Consider the following 23,277-nt stretch of genomic DNA (forward strand, 5'->3'; position numbering starts at 1 on the left):
CTACTATGATACTTTGTGTTTTGTCATTGCAATAACGACTGCTTGACTTTTTGACATCAAAACAATTGATAAGAAACAAAACCTTTTGATTGTTTTTGGCACCACATTTGATATTTTCACTTGATTATACTTTACTTTGAAATACACAAGGAAATGTAATCTGGCTGCAGATTCATTGCAGCCGCTGGCTTCGCTGGCCGTATCTGAGTCTACAGTATATACCTCTCACAGGTGACAGGTTTGAAAGTCTTTGGGCCTTCTAAAAAATACTCCTGACAGTACTGAAGACAAACTGCATTGGATGAACACACTTTTCACCATCCCCCAAAATTGGATGCTGCTCGTGTCGCACCGCGTGTCTGTCTTCTTTGTTGGTGCACGGCTGCTTCCTGATGCCTGTTCTGATTATGTTTTGAGTTTCACTTCTGCCCACAACACAGTCAGGAAACCCACACATTTAGCTCAGACCCCGGCTGAAGACAGCTTCAAGTTGGGAAGTGCGTCATTTGCGGTGCTGACAGTAAAACAATAGTCATTTAGTGTTTGGTTAGTAATTCTTGTCAGGGACTTTGAATCTGCTGTTACCATAAATCATTGGAACGAAGGAAGGAAATTCAAGTTTCTGCCTGTTAACAGATTCTTAGGGAGTTTGCAGATCCGGGGCTTATCCATCACAGCAGTTGATTTTCTGCTGTCGTTTGGTTGCAGCATCTGTCCTAGCGAATGTCATGCGTTCTATACGTCTAGTCTAGGTATCTCCTCCCTGCTGTCAAAGCAACAGGGCTTAGAGAGGGAACAGGCGAGGCTGGTATCTGAGGTGAAAGTCGAGGCTCTTAGGTGTATGAGGGGTGGAATGTGCCACTAGGTGTGCGTGTGATGTTTCACTTGTGACTTTACACTGACTGACATCAGCAATATAATCCGGCTGATCTGTGCAAAATGACATTTTTCTGCTACGGGAGACGTTTTAAATACCGCAGCTGAGGTGAGCGTGGAGGAGAATGAGGAAGCATTGAAGTAACCACTATAGCCAGTCGCCACAACATCTCTCTAAGTGTTATAATGCAGCGTTGCTGGATTCTCAAGCGTAGCGTCGTGGGATATTACAGGTCCTTTCAGAGCAGTTGGCGGTGAAAGCATTGAGGATGACAGCTTCATGTTTTCTTGGAACAAAGACAGTTGGCACTTTATTGAATTGGCATTGTCCTCTTCTTAATGTGCCATGACAGTTTGATATGAGCCATCATCCACACCACTGGCCTTGTGGATAAAGTGCTTATAGGCGGACCTGGTCTTAGACATTGTCTCAACGGCAGCACAGGCAGCCAAAGGAAAGGAAAGGAACATTTAACATACTGTTCCTTGTGTGTTTATGTCTCGTTAAAAGACACTTTGTTCAGGGAGGTTCTGTCCTCCTCTGAACTCTGGCCAAGCTCTTAGCCCTGCTGACCGGGCCGGGCCTTGGCTCTCTGGGAGAGAGGGGAAGAGGGAAGGGGGGAGGAGGGTGGGAGACAGACAGACAGAGAGGGGAGGGGAGGGGAGGATGAGGGTAATGCTCCAGGGACAGAGCAGTGAGAGAAAATCAGCGTAAAACTGGGATGGAGACATAGGCTACCATAGAGAGGAAGATGGGAGCATGACGAGACGAGTGTTCAAACGCCGGGGTATTAAACGGGGGTAGGATAGGGCAGTGGTTCTCAAATAAGGGGTCTTTGATATAAGGGGTCCTTATATAAGACTAGTATAACCCAAACCAAATTGTTGTACTTGCTTAAACCTAATGTTTTATAAAGAAGTGTATGGTTTGACTGGGAATCGAACCCCAGTCCTCAGATTGGAAGGCAAGCACCTTAACCATTTTGCCACAAGACCAAGGACACCCCAAACAGCACTAATTTCACACCCTAAACCCTAATCTTAACCACATCTTTTTTTGTGTGTGTGTGGGGGGGATCTCTGAACTGTGCAGTTTATCAGAACCAGTTCAGAAAGTCCCTGAAAACCTGTAATGGTAGAAAAAAATATTGAATTTTTAACATGCATAAGGATATTCCAGCTCCAAGGACAGTGCAGATAATCATATATTTTTTTTTAATAACACTAAATAATAAATTAATTTAAATTATATTTACACTAAAGTCAGGCGCTTTCATCACATTCTTTGTTATTTTCCTTTAACTTGTGCTTTTTTGTCTTCCATCCATAATTTATTTGTATTTGAATAAAAGTGGAAATGGGCATAACAATCTTCTTTTAGTTTTTATTACACTTCTAATTCATTCGAGCATATTAAAGTGAGCCGCTATAGGCGTAAACAGCTGGTGACGTAAAAGAAAGGGGCGGTGTTGTAATATGTCTCCTCCATCGGGTATCGAACCAATAACCCACCTGTCAGGTAGCAACACAGAGACAGGGACTCAACCTGCTGAGCTATGAGCTGTTTGGAGTTCATTTCTGAATTCTACATACTATCTTTAGACTGACAACAACACAGAGCATAAAGAGTGAAGGTTGAATTGAACGAGTGAGAAGCTGTTTATCTGACTGAGCTAGAGTCAGAGACTGACTAGACTCCTACATCAGCTAGCAGTTTGTTTGAGGATTTGTTTACTGATTGGCTGTTGAATGAAGTAATACATTTAAAATGACAGCTAACAGGGGTTCCTCATTGGCTCAGTGAGTTGAGTGTGTACCATGTAAGAATCAGTCTTTTCTGCAGTGACCCCGGTTCGAATCCGGCATGTGATCATTTGCTCCATGTACTCTCTCTATTTCTCTCCCTCACCCTTCTGTGTCTCTCTCACACTTTACATCTGTCAATAAAGCATAATATACCCAAAAAAGATCTTTAAGATTAAAATAGTGTAAATTAAAGAAAAATTCTATGTCATGAAACCACCTGACCTTAGTATGATTTTAACTTAGTTTATCAATTGATGTTATTTATTATACATAAAAGATTATCTGCATGTTCATTTTTTTGTTCTACTATTACAAGTTTTCAGGGACTTTCTGAGCTGGTTCTGAACTGTTCAACTGCACAATTCAGAGATCCCCCCGCCCCCATGCACACAAACATCAGATTCATGTTTTACAGCAGCGATTTAACTTTTTTATCCTGGGTTTCCTGTGGGCGAGAGACATAGGCAGAGTGATAGAGAGAGAGAGAAAAAACAGAATTTGGTTAAAAAAAGTTAAACATGAGATCCCGCTGTAAAAAGTTCAACCTGTGTGTGAGACAGGCAGAGGCAGGTTGAACTTTTTTTAACCAAATTCTGTTTTTTCTCTCTCTCTCTATCACTCTGCCTAGGTCTCTCGCCCACAGGAAACCCAGGGTAAAAAAGTTAAATCTCTGCTGTAAAACATCATAAATCTGATGTGTGTGTGTGTGGGGGGGGGATCTCTGAACTGTGCAGTTTATCAGAACCAGTTCAGAAAGTCCCTGAAAACCTGTAATGGTAGAAAAAAATATAGAATTTTTAAGATGCATAAAGGCTCGAACCCATGACCTCAAAAGTGACCGAGGCCTCAATACTGCAGGGCAGGAGGCACCCTCTCTGCGCCACCAGGTCAGACTTCTTAAAGCAGGTTTTCTCAGGGCTTAAACATAATGTTTTATAAAGATGTGTATGGTTTGACTGGGAATCGAACCCCAGTTCTCAGTTTGGAAGGCAAGCACCTTAACCATTATGCCACAAGACCAAAGACGCTCCAAACTGCACTAATTTCACCCTAATATTAACCACCAGTTACACTTATACTGAGTAGATAATGAATACTGAATCATTACTTATTTATTAACTGACCATTAGTTACTCTTTTTGTGTACCCTATTGTAAAGTGGTGCATCATACTCACTAATTTATGAGTACTGAATCATTACTTAATTATTACCTGTCCATTTGTTAGTGAAAGTGAAAGATCATATCATTAACAAATAAACACTCACTCCAGGTGAGATTTGAACCCTCAGCGCCATGATTCTTAAATTGTAAGTCTGGTTCTCTACCATCTGAGCCAACCAGCTTGTTGGTTGGTAGAGCCATACTATGCATCTGTAGAGCTGGAGACTAAGTGTTATGTTCTATCCTCATATTACTTTCTGTTCAAGTACTTATCGATTTGAAGATATATTCCACCCAAATACTACCTTCTCTCCAAATACTTATAGTTTTAAAGGTATATTCCATCCAAATACTACTTCATGTCCAAGTACTTATGGTATGTTTCAGCCAAATACTACTTCTGTCTAAGTAGCTACTTGTGTTTTAAAGCACAGAATATACCTTCAAAACTATAATACTTGGTCTCTGGCTCTACAGAGCCATAGTATGGCTCTACCAATTAAGCTGTGTTAACAGGCTGGTTAGCGCAAGATGTTTCACTTTATATTAGGGTACACAAAAAGAGTAACTAATGGACAGGCAATGACTAAGTACTCATAAACTACTCAGTATGATGCACCACTTTACAATAGGGTACACAAAAGAGTAACTTTTTACAGGTAATAATTAAGTAATGAGTAACTAACAATTAACTACTATACTCACAATGTGACCTTAACTAATGATTAACTCATGATTAACTAATATATTCACGAACTGACATTTATTAATCATTAACGAACGATTAACTACTCTACTCATGGAACTGACAGACTAATCAGCAGTAATTAATGATTAACTACTATTATTCAGGAGCTGACATTTAGCAATCATTAAGTAATGATTAACTACTCTACTCAGGAACTTAGATACTAATCATTAACTAATGACTACCTACTCATTAACTATGATTAACTAGTGATTGACTAATGACAAATTATTCATTAACTACTCGTTAACTAACTATTAGTTCATGATTAGTGTTGTAGAAAATATAAGATGGTAACTCATAGCATTAATTATGCGTATGCAATTATTAGCTTATTGATTAGGAAATGCCAATGGAACTTATATTTTCTACAACAATTAGTTTACTAGTAACTACTACATTATTTGTGTACATTATTGTAAAGTGTTACCGAAAAACCTGTGAGAACCACTGGTATACTCCTCCTCTCTGTTGTCTGTTCCACTTAGAGGAAGGCGAGGATGACTGAGTGAGGCCACGGACGTTCAGGAATGTAACAAACAAAGTTGCTTCAACGCGCGAGGGAACTTCCTCAAGTTTTACAAAACGAAAGGGCACAACATCCTGTTTTCACAGGAGCTGCAAGGCCAAAGCGGAGATCAAACTGAAATTATTTTGAATGGCCACTTCTCACTTCTGTGGTTTCCCTGCTCCTCCTCATGATGTCTTTCTACCATTTCAGTCCAAAAACTGCTCCATCAGGAGCTACTTGAAGGTGCCGACACACTCGGTGCTTACCTGCTCTAATTCCACATTGTCATTTGTACTGTGGAAAATCACTGGCAGCTAATTAAGCTGCTATAACACTGCATTATTAGATGAATTGCTTTTCAGTGGGATCTGATATCAGTTTGTCATGTGGGACAACCTCCATATTGTTGATCTATTCATTATTATTATGGGACTAGCAATTTGATTGGCAGCACACGAAAGTGAGAGGGCAAGATGTCAGCCGGTCGCCTTGTTGATCTAAGAGACAGAGACAAACGATGGATGACTGAGTTCATTAGCTGATGAATTGAAATGAATTGATATGATCATGAGGGAGAAATGCTCTTAAGACATCATAAAGACCACGCTCTGCCCCTTGCAGCTTTCGCCTATGGACTCATGGCATCCTGATATGATAACAAATGTCCCATCAACTTCATATCTCTATATATGCACAACGCCGGTTTTGTTTGGAGTGAGTTAGCAGCCTTAATGAAGATGTAATTGACTACAGCAGAAAGGAGACACTTGTTATTATCAGACTGTAATGAATAAATGAACCAGGGATAGGAGAGAGGGGCCTGGTGCAGCGAGGCTATCATGGCCGAGGCGGCTGCAGTATGCGGAGCACGCAGCCGGGGCTGTCATCTGCCTGATGAGGGAGCGGAGCAACGTCTCTCCCCTGAGAGCTCCCCAAATGGCCTAGGCTAACAACGCTCTCCCAAGGAATTAGCTGCCTCCGAACCCCTCCACCTCCCCACCACCAACACCACCCCCACACCCCCCCGAGTGTCAGATCCTGACTGTGGCTTACATAAGCAGGCCCGGCCCGGTCCCAGAGCAGGGATAAAGGATCCAGATCACTGCTTTGTTATTGCCTCAGAACCGGCTTCACAAAGGGGCTGAATGAGCAACTTGAACCATAAAAGGACTTTTGCGGTGAAGTAATAAGCTCTCATATCACATCAATCACAAGTCGGTCATATGAGCTGTTTGAGGACTGTGAAATCGTTCAGTTATATTCATAAGACAACATAATAACAGGACAGCAATCACTGGCCTTTATTGCACCAGAAACTCATTTACTCAGTTCCAGTTTCAAATGACTTTGAAGGCCCCCTCCCCAACATAGCCATCATCAGAACAATGGAAACAATTTTTAATGGCCCATTTGTATTACAGCATGTACATCCACAGCCTGCACCCCCGCAGCCATGCAACTTCCTGTTTGGCTCTGTCTCTCCCCAGACCTCAACTTCCTGTTTGGCTCTGTCTCTCCCCAGACCTCATGCAACTTCCTGTTTGGCTCTGTCTCTCCCCAGACCTCATTGTGTGGCGTCAGGAAACCAGCGGAATTCCTTTCAGAGATGCTCATTCCCAAAGAATTTGACTCATCTAGCTTTCCTTCCCTGGACCTCAGATGACGCCGTGCAGTGCATCACACTGTGGACCGGGGACTTCTCCACACCACATTCTCCTTCCTCTTTCCAGACAGTCAGGGCAGTTTCCTTTAATTCATGTCTAAGAATCAAAACAACAGGGAGGTACGGTGGTGCAGTGGTAAGCACTATCGCCTCACAGCTCGAAGGTCGTGGGTTCGATTCCCACCTGGACCGATGTGAACACTGAAGGAATGCGTGCCCGTCCGCATGTCCCCGAGTGCCCACCGCCCGGGTGGGGTCGGCAAAATGGCCTTTCTGTGTGGAGTTTGCATGTTCTCCCCGTGCCTCCCGGGGGTCTCCTTCATATAGGAACCCCCTTCACAAAAACATGCAACATCCTGGTTGCTTATATGGTTCCTCCTCTGATCGTTAAGGGCGCCTGTTCAGAGGGAGGGGAACTGGTTGGAATAGCGTGAACCTCCCACGTGCTATGTCCTACCGGTGAAGCTCCCTCGGGCAGGTGAAAAGAAGCGGCTGACTTGACTGCCCATGTCTCGGAGGATGCATGGAATCAGTCTCGGCTCTCCCCAGATCGGCAGAGGATGGAGTAGCAACCAGGATTGAGTAATCAAATGAGCACTAAACGGGGGATAAAATGGGATAAAAAAAAATCGGGAAAAAAAACATAAAAAGAATCAAAACAACAAATGTGTCAAGAGCTCAAAATGATATTGTCAGAACTCTACCCTTGATTATTATGGAGTGCCTATAGCTATATTTAATAGCTAGAGATCTCACGTGCTGCAAGCGCTGGATTTTTATAGGGTGGAGAGACTATGGAGATGATGTGCCATGGGCGCAGTTATGGAAATGTTTGTATGAGTAGAGGATTACAGCAGCTCCTTATATAGACAATGTTGTCTGTTATTCCCTCCTCATCACCTTCAATAAGTACTTTCATGCTGCTGGCTGGCTGTCTCCTAGAGACGGCTGTGTAGAGCTGGCCATGAGCAAAAACTGGCTGAGGTAGATAGATGCCACCTCAGTCCTTCTCTTTACCGTGACCTTTGTTGAGAAAGCAAATCTGATCAGGAACTGCGATCTGATGATCTGAGAAAGGTACAAAGAAGGAAGCATTTCTGTCATGGTGAGGAATTCTTCACACAAAGATCATTTCACCTTGTTTGTCCCTATACAGAAATCTCACATAACCACCATGTCCATCATCTGCACCACCACCATCCAGGGTGCTGTTGTGGAGAGTACGGTCAAGACCTGCTTGTAGGTTCCTATTAAGCAGCTCGGGGGGGGGGGGGGGGGGGGCACGGTGGCACAGTGGTAGTAGCGCTGTCGCCTCACAACTAGACGGTCCTGGGGTCGATTCCCGCCTGGGAAGCTGTGGGCGCTGAGGGTGTGTGTCCCCCCCCCCATGTCTTCAGTGCCCACTCGTCGAAAGGGCCTTTCTGTGTGGAATGTGCATGTTTTTCCCGTGCTCCCCTGGGGTTCCTCCATACAACATCGGACCCCCACTGAAAACATGCAGAAGATCGTCGTCTGATGACAACAACGTTTGAAGATGGTCCGCGGGCGCTGCACACAAGAAAGCTGCCCACCGGAGGAAGGACAGTATTCTTCTTCTTCTGTGGTGTTTTATGGCAGTTGGCATCCTTTATGTTGGTTGCATTACCTCTTCCTTATCCTTTTCTACTAATAAGAATGAGAATTGTCCGTCCGCTTTCAGGAAGTGTAAAGAGCACCCATGCTAGGGTGACCTGACGCAGCCTAGTTCAAGTTCAAGTTCAAGTTTTCTTTATTGGATATTCTCTTGGCAGTTTATGTAACTGAAATACGAGAATATTTACAATGGATAAAATCAATGGAGTACAACATAAAAATATAAAAACCACAATTTAGAATAAAATAATAATAAATTGGTGAATCTTCTGTAACAGTCTATGGCAGTAATCCAAAAAGGTCAAACCCACATAAACCATCCATATATACGTCACAACAACATCACGTGACGTCTCTGAAGAAGGCTGCAGGAAGCAAAGCAGTCGAAACTGTCAGGTATGACAAAAACAAAAAATAACGTCTTTTCACATGAAATATCTAATACAGTCTATGGCAGTGATGTGTATAGGGCTGTTCATTCTATATTATTTGGCATTCAGAGAGATGTGAGGAATGGGATGGGTGATTTTTCATATCTTTTTGTTCTTGTTTTGGGCATGTTGAGTTGGGTGCTGTTTCTGGTTTGGCCGTTTGATGTTTGGGCTCTGGTAGGTGGCAGCCAGGCTCTGAAGGGGGAATCCAGAAGAGCCAAGGCAAAGTCCCTGCATAGTGAGTTTGGTCTGTCTTGGAGGGCAGGTAGTGACAGGGTTTGGAGTGCGTCGTGATAGCTGGAATATGCTCTGCCAATTATGATTCTGCAGGCACGTTTCTGCACACGCTCTATGTGGTCTGACAGAGCCTGCGTCAGGGCTCCCATGCCACGCCAGACAGGCATACTCCAGGGTGAGGCGGACGTATCCTGTGTATATTGTTGCCAGGTCTGACCTTCTCAACCTTCTCAGGAAGTACAGCTTTGTGTTGGCTTTCTTTTTTTTTATTATTGTTGTGTTGGCTTTCTTAACCATGGCATCAGTGTGTTCATTCCATTTCAGGTCTGATTGAATCTGGACTCCAAGCACCTTGACGCTTTCACATGTTGGTAGCTGTTTACCACACAGGAAGAGAGGGACGGGGGGAGGTGGATTTCTTCTGAAGGTTACAGTTATTGTTGTGCACTTGGATGGATTCAGTGCCATTTGGCTGTTGAGGACCCAGCTGTCTGGATTGTCAACGACTGTCTGGGGGGATGTTATGTTGTTAACATCACATACATGGATGAGCCTATGATGTGATGTCATCAGTGATGATGTCACCAGTGATGATGTCATCAGTGATGATGTCATGTTCCAGACCACGGGGGGCCTAAACTCCCAGGGGGTCCCCACGGGTCCACTAGTTATCTATTATAAAAGGTAGCATGCGGGCAATGTTCTCTGTTTCTTTTGTCGTGGAAGTGATGTCATCAGTGATGTCATAAGAGCAGGGCGGCCGAGCTGCAGGGCAGGCGAGGGAGCAAGTGAGCCTGCACAGCACAACAGTGCACCACCAGACAAACAGACAGAGAGCTCTCCGCTCCGGACAAACAAACAGACAGCTCCCCAATTATAGTACAGTAGTACGATAAGATGTCCTTTTTTAGCAGTAGCCTACATGAATTTTGCACTGGACAAAGGGAGAAAAAAACACAAGAGCTGAAAAGATGTGTATCCAGCAGCTCTTGAAGGATGCATGCAGAGAAAATAACTTCACGCACTGCCAAGTTGCCTGGTGGGAGGGCAAACTGGTTTCTTGCTTGGAATCTACCAAGCAAGTCATCTGTTATCTGTCAATCTGTGGCAACTTTCCAATATTCAAAATGCTTCCGAGGTCTCAACAGCTTTTGTAGAACAGTTACATGTGAGCAGTGGTGTAGTCCCGGGGTATTACGCAGGTATACGGAGTACACCCACTTATTTCTCTGTCCGCATTGAGTGTAGCCACTTCTAAATCCCCTCTATAGCCTAATAATAGAAGTTAAGTGACAATGTGCAAATTACTACTGGCCCATTTTTGGGTGAACTAAATATGCAAGAAAATGTCACCGATTATAACTCAGAGCGTTTATCCTTTGCTGGAGGGGCGGATTAAAAAAATGTGGGGGCATAAACGAAGAGTATAGCCACTTCTCCATCCAGGCACCACTACACCACTGCACATGAGAGAGCTATGTTCCAAATCCACCTAACCATCAGAGTAGGTTACAGAATCACCTGCAGTGCCAGCCGGGACTGCCTCACTACTGGATATTATATCTCAGTAACATGAAGCAACTTCTGCTCACTGTGACGACGCTTCTTTCCTTTCTAATCAATAAACTGAAATCTTCGTGTCAGGACAGATTGTCGTCTAACAGGAAAACATGAACACTGTTTGATTTATTTGGAAGCCGGGTGCGATAATATGTTTGTTTTCCATTTGTATTCTGTGTAAACACTGGAGGTAAAAAGGAGCTGCATCTTGTGATCTAGGTGGATCTCAAAGTGGGGTCCAGGGACCCCCAGGGGTCCTTGAGGGGGTCAATTTGGTGATTTATTTCCACGATAATTCCAACCATAAGTAACACAATGACAGAATGTATGAGTATTTTGGTCGTGAGTTTCATACACTTTCTGTAATAAAACATCTAAAAGTGTGATGACTCACCTGATCTACTGTGAATCACCTCATTCAATGGAAAGGACTGACTTCAAAAATGTCCCCATTCTCTGGGGTGGAGTTCGGGTGGATGACTGATGATGACCCTCCCACTCTCCTGGCCCTGTCTTGCAAGGAGCCTGGTGTTGTGGTCATTAGGCTGATTGGGTGCACCTGGGCCCGGTGCACTCATTGGGCTTAAGAAGACCATTCAATCTCTCTCCCTCCTCACCGATCCACCTTTTGCTCTGTTCTTTTTTTATGTAGTTTGTCTCTGTAGTTTTCTTTTACAGTTTTAGTTAATAAATTATTGTTTAAACTTTTACTTTGGTGTATGACTCCCGGCATATGTTACAGCGCGGGTCAAGGAAGTAACAAATGAGGGGCGTCATACATCAAAGTCAAAGTTAAAACAATAATTTAACAATAAATAACTAAAACTAAGGGAAAATAACTAGACAACACAAATGACACTGAACAAAAGAACAGAACAAAAGGTGCATCGGTGAGGAGAGAGAGAGAGAGAGAGACTGAATGCTCTGAAGGTTTAATGAGTCCACCGGGCCCAGGTGGACCCAATCAGCCTAACGACCCCAGCACCAGGCTCCTGGACAAATGGGGGGGGACGTGGTCCAATTTGTGCCAGTTTAGGGGTGTTTTGCGTGGAAAAAGTGCAAGAACCACATAGCTAAAAGATGCGCATAAGCAAAACAATGTGGGCCGTTACAATGAAATGACTGCGTAAAAAGTTTTATGAGGTCAGAAATGTACTGAACTGACAATACCCACTCGACCTATTTGGGTAAAGAATTACCATACAAACAAATCTGACCTATTTGTCAGGAGAAGTCCATTGGATATTAAATCTTAAGAACTCACTGCATAGGACTAACGTTTAGGCATCACTGACAAAAAAGGATGTCTCTGCCTCTCGGGGCAGAAATGAGCTTAACTTCAAAGAGTGTTCCCAATTTTTCACTCGGGGAAAATAAAGTGTATATTTTTAGGATTGAGCGCAGACATTGAAGTCAACCCGCCACAGTTACATTTGATGTGAAAGATCTGCGTGTAGCCTAGCATCCCATATTATATAGCGCTAAAGATTCAGTGCCATTGAACGTCCATGGGATAATCTGATCTAAGTGATAAGACACTTTTGGGAAGCCTTCTTCTCCCGACTGCTTGTATCTCCACAGGCCAGTGTGATGATGATGAAGCCAAAGGCTCTGGCACACTGATGCAAACCTCCCCGGTCACCAGTAGCCTACATGTGAAAAAAAGGCATTAGTGGACTCAGGACTGCCATCTGATGGTGAACTCTGACGCAACATGCTCATTTTATTATGCACGATGAGATCGGTTGGAACAGGAATGAAACCTCCTAGAAATTGGGACTTCCTGTTAGTCCCACTAGGGCTGCAACTACCAACAGTCCACAACCCAAAGATAATCAGTTAATTGTCATAGAAGACTAAAGAAACCAGAAAATACTCACATTTAAGAAGCTGGAACGAGCTAATTTTAGTAAAAAAAATATCTTGGAATTAGTCTAAAACGATTAATCGATTACAAAAAATAGTTGCAGATTAATTTTCTGATGATCGAATAATCGATGAATCGACCAATCGTGGCAGCTCTATAGTTCCCACCATCAGAGGAACATTAACTGCTAGAAATGAATGGGCGTCAAGAAGCCTCTCCTGCCGTTTAGGTTGACGGTGCGCGCGAGCCGCACAAGAGATGCCCTGTAAGGTTTGCTTGGTGCTTGTGTTGTTACCTGCCTCAGCCACACAAGGCATGTCCTGTAAGGTTTGCTTGGTGCTTGTGTTGTTACCTGCCTCAGACACACTGGGAGAGCGTAGGCTTGACTTTCCGCGGCCCCACTGATATCTCCAGGCCATCCATCTTACAGAGGGCAGATCATTATGGAGTCCACAGGCAGCGAGAGGCCACAGGGTGGGAGTGCTGTGACTATATGCTGCTACTGTTCTTTACTCCAGCTCCATGCTCTGCCAGCGTCTTTCCTGCATAGAGGGATTTGTTTTTTTTAACAAATAAATAAATAACACAGTATCTATCTATCTATCTATCTACCTATCTGTCTATCTATCTATCTATCGATATCTATCTATCTATTTATCTATCTACCTGTCTATCTATCCATCCATCTATCTATATCTATCTATATATCTACCTATATATATACATTATATACAGTATATATATATATATATAATTTGAGAGAATTTCAAAGTTAAAGCTGATATATACATTATATACAGTATATATATATATATATATATATATATATATATAAATAAATACATACATAAACAAATAAATATATATATTTATTATATATATTAGATATATATATATATTTAATATATATTTAATTATATTTAATATATATTGATTTATTATATATATTATATTAGTTAGTGTGTTTGTGATATATATATATATATATATATATATATATATATATATATATATATAATTTGAGAGAATTTCAAATTAGGCTGATAACGCAGACTAGTACACACTAACCCAAAACCAAACATTTTGACTCTATCATTTTAGAGACTTTTAAAGTTAAAGTCCCACGTTTGAAAATAATGAAATTAACTTGTGGTGTTAAAACACATTGCTCCATAAGTTCAGTCTTTACGTGGAAACGACCATGCTTACTGTCATGCGTATAGTCACCCCCCAAAGGCCCATTGTGAGCCAGGAAAAACCCTGGTCCCCTCCCCTGCACTGTTGCATTTCACACTACACGTACACCGGAGCTGATTGCACACCTTGTGCAATAGTACTGCAAAATTTACTACATCCAAATTTGCATTTCATGCAAAAAGTGATGTGATTTAGAAGCGTTCAGCTGAAGTGCTTACAGAGACACTGCGTTGGATTGATGCCCCATTTTCTCCTCTTTGCAGTCATTTGGCTGTTGTCCCATTGAGCCACATTTGAGGGTGAAAAATGCACAAAACATGACTGTCAATAGAACTCACTGCACCGGTTCACTCTCTTTGACTCTATAGCCTGGCTATAAACCAGCATCATGTCCTGTATTCATGACAGCCACAATGACATACAGAAAGAAGAATAGATATTTTATTTTTTATAATGTTACTCCAGTTTTGCGCGATTATAAATACATTCTATGGACATAAACATAGATGTAACAGGGCATCTTTAGTAATCTGTACAATGACACTGAGAACACAGAGATTTATTATAATATGTATTTGGACATTTGGACTCAAAGACCATTGTTTGTCTTGATTTCAGTCTTATAGTTTCTAGTTAAAAATGCTTGAAAATATCTGAGTTGGATGATGGCACAAAAACAGCTCCAGTGTTATGCTGCTCTTCCTTATGAAACCTGAACAATATGCCAATGCGTGTCTATGCTATATGGGTATAGAAAAGAGAATTTTCAGGGTGTGTTTGTCACACGGAAATAATAGTTTTATTGATGTTTGGCAAAGTGCGGTATGATTTCCCCTCGGAGAAAAACAGGCTATTTAAATTTAAACGACAAGATTCGGTAACCGGTTCTATTATGCTTTCCAATGAGTAATATTCATTAGATTCTTCCTCAGCAGAGGAACGCAGTAACTCAAGAAAATTGAACCTTAAGTGATTGGAAATGAACAAGTCATCCAGATTATGGCACTTAGAGTGGAGTAAAAAGAGTCAGAATGGGCAAATCATGTGGGTGGTGTGCAGCAGCAGCAGCAGCGGGAGGAGAGGTGGTGCTGAAGATAGGAGGATCTGTGTGAGGGGATGGAAAACGCTGGATGAAAGAGGGAGCGAGCAAACCGGCGTGAGAGACAAGAGGAGAGAGATGAGGGTGAGAGAGGAAACGCTCACTGGTAGAAAATAGAATCCTCAGTCGCAGTGTCTGCACACACACACAAGCGACACTTAAACACACACACGCGCACAGACACACACACACACGCGCACGTACGGGGGGCTCCCAGCGGGTGGCACTGTGTAATTTGGCACATCCATTTCCTAGGCTGGGTCTGTCGTCAGTGCCGTCGCGGCAGTCACAAACCCCCATAGGGCTACTCCAGCCAATCCATGAATGATGTCACTTTCAAACACAGTCACTGAAGTGCAAAGCAAAGGAAAGTGTCCCCGCTCAGAGCTGTCGCGTCTTGCTACTTGGGGTAATCCTCTGTCACAGGAGGGAGTGTCTGTGTCCCTGTCAACGGAGGGAGTGTCTGTGTCCCTGTCACAGGAGGGAGTGTCTGTGTCCCTGTCACAGGAGGGAGAGTCTGTGTCCCTGTCACAGGAGGGAGAGTCTGTGTCCCTGTCACAGGAGGGAGAGTCTGTGTCCCTGTCACATGAGGGAGAGTATGTGTCCCTGTCACAGGAGGGAGAGTCTGTGTCCCTGTCACAGGAGGGAGTGTCTGTGTCCCTGTCACAGGAGGGAGAGTATGTGTCCCTGTCACAGGAGGGAGTGTCTGTGTCCCTGTCACAGGAGGGAGTGTCTGTGTCCCTGTCACAGGAGGGAGAGTCTGTGTCTCTGTCACATGAGGGAGAGTCTGTGTCCCTGTCACAGGAGGGAGAGTCTGTGTCCCTGTCACATGAGGGAGAGTCTGTGTCCCTGTCACAGGAGGGAGTGTCTGTGTCCCTGTCACAGGAGGGAGAGTATGTGTCCCTGTCACAGGAGGGAGAGTATGTGTCCCTGTCACATGAGGGAGAGTATGTGTCCCTGTCACATGAGGGAGAGTATGTGTCCCTGTCACATGAGGGAGAGTCTGTCACAGGAGGGAGAGTATGTGTCCCTGTCACAGGAGGGAGAGTATGTGTCCCTGTCACAGGAGGGAGAGTATGTGTCCCTGTCACAGGAGGGAGAGTATGTGTCCCTGTCACATGAGGGAGAGTATGTGTCCCTGTCACATGAGGGAGAGTATGTGTCCCTGTCACATGAGGGAGAGTCTGTCACAGGAGGGAGAGTATGTGTCCCTGTCACAGGAGGGAGAGTATGTGTCCCTGTCACAGGAGGGAGAGTATGTGTCCCTGTCACATGAGGGAGAGTATGTGTCCCTGTCACATGAGGGAGAGTATGTGTCCCTGTCACATGAGGGAGAGTCTGTCACAGGAGGGAGAGTATGTGTCCCTGTCACAGGAGGGAGAGTATGTGTCCCTGTCACAGGAGGGAGAGTATGTGTCCCTGTCACATGAGGGAGAGTATGTGTCCCTGTCACATGAGGGAGAGTCTGTGTCCCTGTCACATGAGGGAGAGTATGTGTCCCTGTCACATGAGGGAGAGTATGTGTCCCTGTCACATGAGGGAGAGTATGTGTCCCTGTCACATGAGGGAGAGTATGTGTCCCTGTCACATGAGGGAGAGTCTGTCACAGGAGGGAGAGTATGTGTCCCTGTCACAGGAGGGAGAGTATGTGTCCCTGTCACAGGAGGGAGAGTATGTGTCCCTGTCACAGGAGGGAGTGTCTGTGTCCCTGTCACAGGAGGGAGAGTATGTGTCCCTGTCACAGGAGGGAGAGTATGTGTCCCTGTCACAGGAGGGAGTGTCTGTGTCCCTGTCACAGGAGGGAGAGTCTGTGTCCCTGTCACAGGAGGGAGAGTCTGTGTCCCTGTCACAGGAGGGAGAGTCTGTGTCCCTGTCACAGGAGGGAGAGTCTGTCACAGGAGGGAGTGTCTGTGTCCCTGTCACAGGAGGGAGAGTCTGTGTCCCTGTCACAGGAGGGAGAGTCTGTCACAGGAGGGAGTGTCTGTGTCCCTGTCACAGGAGGGAGAGTCTGTGTCCCTGTCAGAGGAGGGAGAGTCTGTCACAGGAGGGAGAGTCCGTGCTGCTTTCATCAAGACGCCACTTGTCTGACTGCAGAAGGAAATTGACCCCGATTTCCACACCACTGCACTTTCCCTTTGGTCCAGCACTTAATTATGGGTTCTTCTCTGGGGCAGTGTTCTCCCCCTGACCAGCATGTTCCCCTCCAGGCCACCAGGAGTCCCCCTGCCAAAACTCAGTGACATCTGCTCTGCTTTAACGGCACATGGAAAAATCACATGGCGAAAAACAAGCTGACATTTCTCCCCCTTTGATAGTTCACTCTCATCTAGCGCTCAGTTTGAGCCCTGTGGCCACAGTGTGTGTCTCAGAGCCAATGCAAAGTGACCCGGCCTTCAGCAGCACCACAGCCTGGGACCAGAGGAGGGGACAGTCTACAGCCTGGGACCAGAGGAGGGGACAGTCTACAGCCTGGGATCAGAGGAGGGGACAGTCTACAGCCTGGGACCAGAGGAGGGGACAGTCTACAGCCTGGGACCAGAGGAGGGGACAGTCTACAGCCTGGCATCAGAGGAGGGGACAGTCTACAGCCTGGGACCAGAGGAGGGGACAGTCTACAGCCTGGGACCAGAGGAGGGGACAGTCTACAGCCTGGGATCAGAGGAGGGGACAGTCTACAGCCTGGGACCAGAGGAGGGGACAGTCTACAGCCTGGCATCAGAGGAGGGGACAGTCTACAGCCTGGGACCAGAGGAGGGGACAGTCTACAGCCTGGGACCAGAGGAGGGGACAGTCTACAGCCTGGGACCAGAGGAGGGGACAGTCTACAGCCTGGGACCAGAGGAGGGGACAGTCTACAGCCTGGGACCAGAGGAGGGGACAGTCTACAGCCTGGGACCAGAGGAGGGGACAGTCTACAGCCTGGCATCAGAGGAGGGGACAGTCTACAGCCTGGGACCAGAGGAGGGGACAGTCTACAGCCTGGCATCAGAGGAGGGGACAGTCTACAGCCTGGGATCAGAGGAGGGGACAGTCTACAGCCTGGCATCAGAGGAGGGGACAGTCTACAGCCTGGGATCAGAGGAGGGGACAGTCTACAGCCTGGGACCAGAGGAGGGGACAGTCTACAGCCTGGGACCAGAGGAGGGGACAGTCTACAGCCTGGGGTCAGAGGAGGGGACAGTCTACAGCCTGGGACCAGAGGAGGGGACAGTCTACAGCCTGGGACCAGAGGAGGGGACAGTCTACAGCCTGGGGTCAGAGGAGGGGACAGTCTACAGCCTGGGACCAGAGGAGGGGACAGTCTACAGCCTGGGACCAGAGGAGGGGACAGTCTACAGCCTGGGACCAGAGGAGGGGACAGTCTACAGCCTGGCATCAGAGGAGGGGACAGTCTACAGCCTGGGACCAGAGGAGGGGACAGTCTACAGCCTGGGACCAGAGGAGGGGACAGTCTACAGCCTGGCATCAGAGGAGGGGACAGTCTACAGCCTGGGACCAGAGGAGGGGACAGTCTACAGCCTGGCATCAGAGGAGGGGACAGTCTACAGCCTGGCATCAGAGGAGGGGACAGTCTACAGCCTGGCATCAGAGGAGGGGACAGTCTACAGCCTGGCATCAGAGGAGGGGACAGTCTACAGCCTGGGACCAGAGGAGGGGACAGTCTACAGCCTGGGACCAGAGGAGGGGACAGTCTACAGCCTGGGACCAGAGGAGGGGACAGTCTACAGCCTGGGACCAGAGGAGGGGACAGTCTACAGCCTGGGACCAGAGGAGGGGACAGTCTACAGCCTGGCATCAGAGGAGGGGACAGTCTTACTAGCCCATCAGAGAGCTGATTAGATGTGTGAATTCAGAGAGAGCAGCGCAGCAGGTCCAGCTAGAATACCAGCTGTTTGTTTCTTCGCGGCTGTGATTTGGTTCAAGAGAGTGGCTGATTAGTGAACCCCACAGAAGCCCAGGATGAGCGAAAAAACAAGATGACTCATATAAAACAAGTCTCAAAGCAATTCCCCTCAAATAACCCTCTTTCTCTCCCTCTCTCTCTCTCTCCCTCTGCCTCTCTTTCTCTCTCTTTCTCTTTCTCTCCCTCTCTCTTTCTCTCCCTCTCTCTCTCTCTCTCGGATCGGTGATGAGCTGACCGGGCTGTGCTGCCCGCTCTGCTGGTTCTCCAATCATTAAATAGCAAGGAATGGTGTCGTGGAATACTTCATAAAAATGTCTATGTGCGTAAAGTATCTTAAGAGCTGGAATACTGATGTAGGATCAGTGGTCAGGTCATATTTATGATATATGCACTTCTTCACTGTAACTTAACGCTGGCCTGGGATCAGCGGGGGGCTACACCAAGATCCTAACTGAGAAGGGTCTTTCATACTATCGGAATCAATAGTTCCCGTTTTCTCCCGGAGAGAAACATGTCGTCTAATGAGATGCGATGCGTGTGACATCAAGGCAATCCTTCTCCCAATCTCCCATGATGCACTACTTTGCATGAATTACAGTAAAATCTGGAGTTATGCACGCAGATAGGCCCCAAGCTGTTAGCCTGTTTTTCTCAAAGGTTTCTGAGAGAGAGAGAGAGAGAGAGGGGGGGGGGGGGAGAGAGAGAGAGAGAGAGGGAGGGGAGAGAGAGAGAGAGAGGGGAGGGAGGGAGGGGAGAGAGAGAGAGAGAGGGAGGGGAGGGGAGAGAGAGAGAGAGAGGGGGGGAGGGGAAGAGAGAGAGAGAGAGGGGGGGGGGAGAGAGAGAAGAGAGGGAGGGAGGGGAGAGAGAGAGAGAGAGGGGGGGGGGAGAGAGAAGAGAGGGAGGGAGGGGAGAGAGAGAGAAGAGAGGGAGGGAGGGAGGGGAGAGAGAGAGAGAGAGGGAGGGGAGAGAGAAGAGAGGGAGGGAGGGAGGGGAGAGAGAGAGAGAGGGAGGGGAGAGAGAAGAGAGGGAGGGAGGGGAGAGAGAGAGAGAGAGAGGGAGGGAGGGGAGAGAGAGAGAAGAGAGGGAGGGAGGGAGGGGAGAGAGAGAGGGATGGAGGGAGGGGAGAGAGAGAGAGAGAGAGGGATGGAGGGGGGAGAGAGAGAGAAGAGAGGGAGGGAGGGGAGAGAGAGGGAAGAGAGAGAGAAGAGAGGGATGGAGGGGAGAGAGAGAGAGGAGAGAGAAGAGAGGGAGGTAGAGAGGAAGTCCTGGAGGGAGACTTGCACTTGCTGAATACATCTTTTTAACTCAAAATGGAAATAATAATAAAGTCAAAAAAGAAGAACTTTGATCAGGAGAGAAAAAAAAGTTTAGCGAAACTTTCTCTTCTCCATTTTTTTTACAGTTTTAATTTGGCACATGGCACAATCAGCATGTATGCATCTGGTATACATAAATAAATATTAAATATATTTATACATAAATATACATATAGAGCTGTTACAAAGACACCCTAGAGCGGTCTTGGCTTGGGGATGTTTTGCGAATGACAACGACACGTATATAAATGACCCTATTTGTGTTGGTGCTTTTTCAGTCTTCTAACAGGAGTTGACTTGTGTTGTGAAAGTGGGAGCGATATCTCCATAGAAGCCCTATACATATATGTATGTATGCCCATATTTATATATATATTCAAAGAAATACAAGTGTGCACTGACGTCGGGTTTGTTCAGTGCAAACAGGCCACACTGTCTGCTTTTGAAGAGGAACTCTTACAAAGTCAATGGAATCATCATGTCAGTTAGTTCAGTTTGAATCTTTAGCTATTCTTTTCTCTTACACATAAAATAATAGATTTATTTTTGTAATCTTTAAGCAAAATTAGACATATATAACTTTTTAAAATAACAAAAGTGCTATTTCGCAAAGACAGACACCCAGAGACGCAGCAGAAACACTACTGGTGGTGAACCAAAATCAACAACATGAGAAAGTACTCCGCCCCCACCCCCAGATCACCACATTACACAACCTACAAAAGAAAAAAAAAGAAAAAAACAGGTGCACGGACGCACACACACACACACACACGCACGCACACACACACACGCACACACACACGCACACACGCTCACACTCACACACACACACTCCTCTTGCGTTTGCAGGTTCAGACAATCTGTCTCTTCCGTTATCTCGGTCTTAACCGCACTTGCACGTCGGAAACAAGAAACCATTTTCACATGCACACAAACACACGGGTGCCGGAAGCAGCATGTGTTACGTGCACACGTGTGGAGATAATATCAGATAGCTTAACAGATAAATTGGCTGTAAAAGATGCACTTTTTTTTCTTAACAAAACAATCACAGTAACATAGTTTTTATCTCCGCCTTCTCATCTCCTGGCGAGAGCTGTCCTGTCCGCGACAAATCATTTCTATACAAGCTATATAAAAAAAAAAGATAACGCCGTGGGGGTTTGTGTGGGGATGCAACAGAAAAGTGAGTCGCTCCAAAACGGGTTGGAAAATCTCTACATCCGCATAATCCTCATATAGGTTCCCATCCTGGATTCAGTCTCTCTCTCGTTTGAGTCTGGTCAGCGCGGAACGGAGAACACACTCCACTCGGAATAGAGTCTCTCCGGGAATAGAAACAATGACAGAAAAGAACAAGCTTTTTTTTTCTTCGTAAGGCATCGAAACGTAAAACCAAAAACAAAGAAGCGATTAAAAACACTTTGCGAGTATTTGACGTGGAGGCCGTTGTTCTTAGATGTGTCGCCCCCTGCAGGAGGAGGAAGGGATGGGAAATAAAAAGCACTTTTCTCTTTGTTTTTGTTATGAATTGGAGGGAAAAAAGTGGGTTGATTTCTCCTCAAGTTCTGCTTAAAAAGGCTTTTAAAATGATTCTTTTAGAAAAGAACTCTGCAGAAAGACCCCCCCCCCCCCCCTGCCCGTCATCGGGGGGGGGGAAAGGGAAGCAGTTTTGATTTTGGCAGCTCTGCACAACTCTGACATCCATGGAGAGCTTCTCAGCAAACTCTCCTCGTAGGAAAAAGTCTCTCCACGTTTGAGTCCGACTCTCCTGCCCCCCGGCCCCTCCCCTCCTGCCCCCCGGCCCCTCCCCTCCCCACCCCACCCCCTCCCCTCCCTGTGATATTATAAAACACAATCCTATCCTCCGTTCATTCTCCCGCTGGCTCCTCCTCCAGCACCTCCTCCAGCACCGCCTCCTCCTCTGCTGCCCCGCCCCTGGACCTCCTTAAAGCTATACGCGGGTGGTGGAGTGCGAGTGCGGCAGGCCGGTGGAGTTGAAGCCGGCCGTGAAGGTGTTGTAGGGGTGCAGGTTGGGCATGCCCACCAGGGAGTTGGGGATCATGGTGATGGTGTTGGGCGTCATGAGGGGGATGTCGTCCGGCGAGCGCCGCAGCGTGAGCGTGTAGTCGGGCAGCGAGGCCAGGCGCAGCGCCCCCTCGTTGCTGTTGCCCGCCTCGCACTCGTGGTGCGTCTGGTTCATCTGCAGCGACATGATCTCGTCCTCGGGCGCGTGGTGGCCGATGTCGTTGGAGGCGGTCTGGCGCTGCGGGCTGGGCGGCCCGTGGCCCGAGCCCTGCCGCCGCTTGTCCTTGCGGTAGTAGAGGGCGGCGAAGGCCAGCACGTTGAGGAAGAGCAGCGAGGCGCCCACGGCGATGGTGACGCTGAGCTCGGTGGAGTAGTCCCGGTGGTTCTCCACCACCAGGGGGCCCGTCTCCTCGTCGTCGCTCCACGAGTCCTTGTCCTCGTTGTTGTAGGCCGGGGACATGGGCGGCCGCTTGGTGTTGAAGGGCCAGGTCTTCTTGGTGGCGAGGGAGTTCTGCGTGGTCTCGGGCGGCGGCACTTTGGTGGTGGTGGAGGTGTAGTGGAACATGTCGTGCAGGTTGTACAGGTGGGGCACCAGGTGTTTCCAGAAGGCCACCTTGGTGGCGCGGTAGTGGTCGCGCACACGCGGCTTCAGGCCGATGTGCAGGTACAGCTGGTCCTGCGGGTTGTACTTGGACCAGGCCACCTCTTCAAAGCGGTTGGCCTTGGTGTGGATGAACTTGGTGTCTTGGGGAACCGGCTTGTTGGGGTCCCTGCAGGCAAGGGGAGAAGAAAGAGATGATGGGGAATTAAATGAGATATTGAAAGAACCCAATTTTTACTTATTCATGGCGCGCTCGTCCACCGAGGATAGGAGCATATAAAACTAAGAGATCTAAGATACAAGGGGATCAGACACAGCTTATACTGCAGTGAGAAAGGGCTTCAGTTACTACTCGGGAGATGTAGTGCTCTGGCCCTGGCACGCTGACCAGGCTGCACTAGACCATGGACTAAAGCAAACACCCAGAATAGAAAAAAGGATTGCAGTTAATAATTGATTCAGGTGCTTATGGTGTGTGCTATGTATTCCACTTGCTATAACTGCCTCGGCTGACACTCGGACACTCATTTAGCCCATTTGCTAATTTAGCCTAGCCACTTAGCAGTTTATATCCATCAGAATAGATCTGTGTCTAATAGATGTGTGTGTAAACTGCAGGCAGGCAGCAGAGCCTG

The 23,277-nt window shown here is 46.5% G+C and overlaps 1 protein-coding gene across 10 annotated transcripts in view; it reads right to left on the minus strand.

Annotated features, from left to right (window-relative positions):
• Nucleotides 1–21,967: 21,967 nt before the first annotated feature.
• nlgn3a (neuroligin 3a) overlaps nt 21,968–23,277 on the minus strand; it is a gene marked incomplete at its 3' end in the record, with an annotated part of 174,777 nt that continues 173,467 nt past the window's right edge. For all 10 annotated transcript variants that reach the window (XM_083651432.1, XM_083651424.1, XM_083651429.1 and 7 more), the window contains one exon: nt 21,968–22,811. In XM_083651432.1, the coding sequence (XP_083507558.1) occupies nt 21,968–22,811 (844 nt within the window). The remainder of the gene's footprint in view (nt 22,812–23,277) is intronic.

Source organism: Poromitra crassiceps, assembly GCF_964638095.1.
Source record: "Poromitra crassiceps genome assembly, chromosome: 15".
Classification (NCBI taxonomy): Eukaryota; Metazoa; Chordata; class Actinopteri; order Beryciformes; family Melamphaidae; genus Poromitra; species Poromitra crassiceps.